Below are 4,915 nucleotides of genomic sequence, written 5' to 3'. Positions count from 1 at the left end.
ATCTTTATCAGCCTGAGAATCCTGGAACACGTAAGGAGATCGAGTTGATATCTTCAAATCTGATATCAAATCCACTCACTAAAAAGTTCTCTAAGTGGAGCCACGAGTATTAGAATCCGAGAGATCAAATAGCTCACTATTCTATTGCAATATATCCAACACAATATTGTGCCATATACTTTAATTTGGTAGTGTGCTTTATGATTTTTTTTTTTCTTAATTTTCTTTTGGCCCGAAGGTAAGGAGAAAATTTGTCAACACCCTCCTGTGACATGCAATTTTTGTCATAATTATGATGTGGTTAATGCAAGTGATAGAAAAAAATATATATTGTGTTTTTGTAAAAATGATAAACAATCACTCATAACAGGTAATGTCATAGTTTTGATAATAGTTATGGCATAATAATTTTGATCTATAAAAGAATTCAAAGATTATTGTCAACAGAAGAAATTAAAGAATAGAAAAGATACAGAGTTGCCTTTGGCTCTAACGCTATGGTTCCAAATTGAATAAGGAGAAAAATAAATAAAATCACATGGTTTGAAATAAGAGGGTAAAACAAGTTCAGTGTTGGCTGATCTCCAAGCAGATTGAAGTAGGAATCCCAGCATGCTCATTCCTTTTTCTCTCTCTCTTTTTTTTTTTTTTTTTTTAATTAATTAATTATTTTTACTTACAACCCGTGAAGAGAGGAATTCCCTGCATATTATATAGCCCCTTTTCGGTATATCATTAACAAGGAACCTAACTTGGCACTCACATTTTTTTTTCACGAATTCTTAACAATGCTCTCTGAAATGCATTTTATATGAACTATTAAGGATATTAATGGTCATAACCTCATTGCCATGTTCACTATATTTTAGAAATCAATATGGGTCATCATAGGGGAAAACAATTATTTTTAGGGATATAGAGTCCACATATTAGTGAGTTTCAATTAAGTTCAACTAGTAAAGTCTCTAATAGTTGAATAAGAGATTTAGAGTTCAATTCTTGTCTACACCAAAAATCGATCAGTGTTTTGATTTGACAATAAAGAGTTATCATAAAAAATAGACATCATAATTTGAAACTATCTTAAAAAATAAAGAGTTCACATTTTAATGCGTGCTCATCATGCTTCATTTATTCTTTTATTTCTTAGTGCTTGTCATAATGCTAGAGAAGCACAATTTGCAAGACAAAATGTTATTATTTAGCTGAATTCCATGAGTTCTGATTTAGTAAAGACATTTTTTTAATTTATGTTTGTAATTTTGTGGTTGAGGTCGCTCTTTGAGAACCCACTTGTTTTTTCTACCTCTTTTTTATTCCGACAATTTGGACAAATTTGGCCACGTTGAACATAGTTCAACCTTGGTCAATAAATTGAACAGCAATAATTCATTTTCATTTCCCACATGAAATACAAAAAGGAAAAAAAAAAAATTACAATAAATTTTTTTGGTCAAACGTCTGGTAATTCTGGCAACTCTCCAGCCCTATTGAAAAGGTTGAACCAAAAATAATCCATGCTATCATGCATATTTGAACCATAGCCATGGATGGGTTCCATAGTCATTAGTGGAGAAAATTGAAATTGAAGTTGTGCATCACCATCAACTGCTGAAAACTCACTCATTACCACTTCTGAATTTTCCGTCGACAATTCTGACCAAAAGTTCTCATCTATTTCCGGGAAATTTCTCGGCGATTCGACCTTTAGACACACTTTGTTCTCATTATTATTGTCACTAATGGTCACTGTGGACATGTCACTTGAACACTCTTGTGGAGAAACTGCTCTATATTCAAGGCTCTCAGATTTTGCATGACTTGAAAAATTCACGGGTTCTAATTCTAATTCACGCAGAGCGTCGTGATAATATTTGGATATATTATTGTTGAAGCTTCGTTTTGTTTCTGGGTTGGCTTGGTTTTGTTTCAATCTCTTCTTCAAGTGGGTGTGCCATACATTTTTTATTTCATTGTCTGTGCGTCCCGGTAATCTAGCTGCGATTGCTGACCATCTGAAAAAGCGGAATCACAATAAGGATTTGTCCTGAATTAATAATATGATAATTCTATCTTGCCAAAAAAATTAATTTCACATGTGAGTTTTTATAAGCTTTGAAGTGCTACATTTATTTGGCAGTATTGCGTATGAGTATATACCCAGAATTGTTTTTTAATTAGCACATGAAAATGTTACAGTAAGGAATCTTTTGAGTCCCACGTGTTTCCTTAAAAAAAAAAAAAGGGGGTAAAAACCCACTATCCACAGAGAGAGAGAGAGAATTATGAATTGCGTATTTCAGTATCCATCTCTAGCAATTGGAAATGTGAAAGTTGATGCTAATAGTGATTCAAAGCTTTAAACTATTGAATCAAATTAAAATGCAATGAGTGAAATTTCCCACTAAGACATTAATTATTGTTTATATGCAGCACAAGCTTAACTCAGTACTATATTGAGATTACATTATTTTCAGCATATTCAACCAGTCTAACCAATTTTCATCCTAAAATCAATGTTTGTGTCCTATACACACAGAAGAGGGTAAGAAAGAACGAGAATCTATCAATATACCAACCTATTTCCTAGCATTTCGTGTAACTTGATGATGGTATCCTCTTCTTCTCTGCTGAAATTTCCTCTTTTAATGTCTGGTCTTAAGTAGTTTGTCCACCGAAGTCTGCAACTCTTTCCACACCTTAATAAACCTATAAAACAAACCAAAATACTCATAAGTACCACAATAATATTGATTCATCCACAAACAAACAAAAAATGATAAAAATTGCTTGCTAATATGCTATCCAATTAATGTACAACTACTAGAAAATATGTGTGTCTGCAAATCTTTATATTAAGTAATTGGGATTTGCAATTACCAGCTTGTTTGGGAAGTGCTCGCCAATTTCCATGGCCATAGAGTTGAATGTAATTGATCAGTACTTGATCTTCTTCTGGGGTCCAAGGACCTTTCTTCAACCCCATCTTCTCACAACACGGAGCTCTCACCATTTTTTTTTTCGGTTTCTCAAAGTTTGGAAACCTTTGTGAATGTTTAGTTATTTTGGTCTCCCTTTTCAGAAAACCTTTTGTGACACTAAGGCCATTAGTAAAGGGCTATATATAATTGTAGAAGGCCAGCAGGCACAAGTGTGGTAGTGCAAAATAGTCCAAAGTGTACACCGTTGATTTTCAAAAGGTTTTGCTTATCCGCCTACAATTTCTAGGAAAGCTGTCTCACACGTGGGGTCAGGGGTGTGCTGAATTTGATTGGTTGGAAATTGATGGTCAAATGAAACGTGGGGATATGCCTGTAGGGCATGAGTTTGCGTACAAGTTCATGAACTTCGCATATGCAAATTTGAGTACATGGTGGTCTTAAATCTTAGTAATTTATAGGCAGCACATATTGCCTCTTCAATTGTATCACCTGGCTTTAGTCTTACTTCTCTATTATTTATCTCCCGGGTCAAAATCGAAGCTTCAGTCTCCTTACATATTCCAATAACAAAATTCCTAATAGTACAAACTAATCTTACACAGCATGAATGAGTTACTAAATATTTTATGATAGTGATGAAGTATTGGATGCATTTGCAGGAGTCTTTATTATATACATATGAGTTGACAGTGCCAATATTATATGGGTTGGATTAAAATTACACTTGTTGCAACTTTAAGTAATACTAGTCTCGTCGCATGCGCGAAGCGCATGCGATGAAGCTTTTTACTCTTTACTTTTTGGGTTTACACGTTTTACTCATGGCAGTTTTATTTTATTTTTTATTTTAAGAAGAAGTTGTATTAGTATTTGACTACTAATGTGAGAGAAATGTAGAGATGGGAAAAAAAAAAGTTTAGTGATAAACAAAATGGTACTTTTGTGAAAAAAAAAAAAAAAAAAAAAAAAAGTTGTATTAGTACTTAACAACTAACGTGGGAGAAAAATGTGGAAGTAGGAGAATTTTTTTTTTAAATATTATAATTTAGCTAAAAATTATGAGTTTTTAATTACTAATTTTACATTTTTAACCTTATGATTTAAGCCGTAGAAACGGCTGAATTTGAGAGTATTTTGGACATTTAAATTAAGAATCTCAAACAGGAGAATCCTCTTAAATAGTAGTATAGATATAGATTACATCACTCAATATTTTTTAATTAGCTATGAATTTTGATAAATCCACCGCTGGATTACATTATGTTCGAATATCCTCCATACTTACAAAATTTAAAGATAATTAAAGATCAATAGTCATGTCATCAATCAATTATTTAAATTCAAGTTTTTGTAGTTTAAAATAATAAATAAAATATGAGTTTATGAATCGAATGGTAAATCACATTCGACTGGCATGAAAATTGGCATGTTTATTAAGAACATATAGAACATGTAATTCAATGTTTAAAATTTCAAAATATGAATTCAATAAAAAATTATTGGTCAGTGTAACATTGCTTAAAATTGTATTAGGTATAACTTGAGTTAGAAGTTTTGAAATCAGGATACCTCATGAATTTCATTACACTTTAACCACTAGACTTGCCCTTTGGCATTTGTACAGTTTAAACATATGATTACTACTGGATCAATTCCTTGAAATTTGTATGGTTTAAACATATGATTAGAGTGATGTTAATATGGGTAAAAGTGATATGCAAATAAAATGAGATGTTTTAATTTTTTTTTATAAAAATAATATGGATGTTTAATTTATTTTAAATAAGTATTATATGATTTTTTTAGCCGAAATGCAACTTTGGAGTGATTTTTATGAAAATTTTAGAAAAATTAACAAATAAGCGGAATAAATATATATTTATATATATAAATTAACAAATAAGCGGAATAAATATATGTTTATATATATATATATAAATATTTAATGTAAATAATATCCCATATCCTTCTTC

General features: G+C 31.3%; 1 protein-coding gene across 1 annotated transcript; it reads right to left on the bottom strand.

Moving 5' to 3' along the window:
* Positions 1-1,374: 1,374 nt before the first annotated feature.
* Positions 1,375-3,106, bottom strand: LOC126698441 (transcription factor MYB14-like). Its single transcript, XM_050395662.1, has 3 exons — positions 2,881-3,106; positions 2,580-2,709; positions 1,375-2,015 (listed from the first exon to the last, which is right to left on the bottom strand). The coding sequence occupies exons 1-3, from the start codon at positions 3,011-3,013 to the stop codon at positions 1,454-1,456; spliced, it is 825 nt and encodes a 274-aa protein (XP_050251619.1). The 5' UTR covers positions 3,014-3,106; the 3' UTR covers positions 1,375-1,453.
* Between the last annotated feature and the right edge of the window lie 1,809 nt (positions 3,107-4,915).

This window comes from Quercus robur, chromosome 9 (assembly GCF_932294415.1).
Source record: "Quercus robur chromosome 9, dhQueRobu3.1, whole genome shotgun sequence".
NCBI classification, from domain to species: Eukaryota; Viridiplantae; Streptophyta; class Magnoliopsida; order Fagales; family Fagaceae; genus Quercus; species Quercus robur.
The sequence above is the reverse complement of the archived record's forward strand: the minus strand, read 5'-3'. Positions and strand labels throughout refer to the sequence as shown.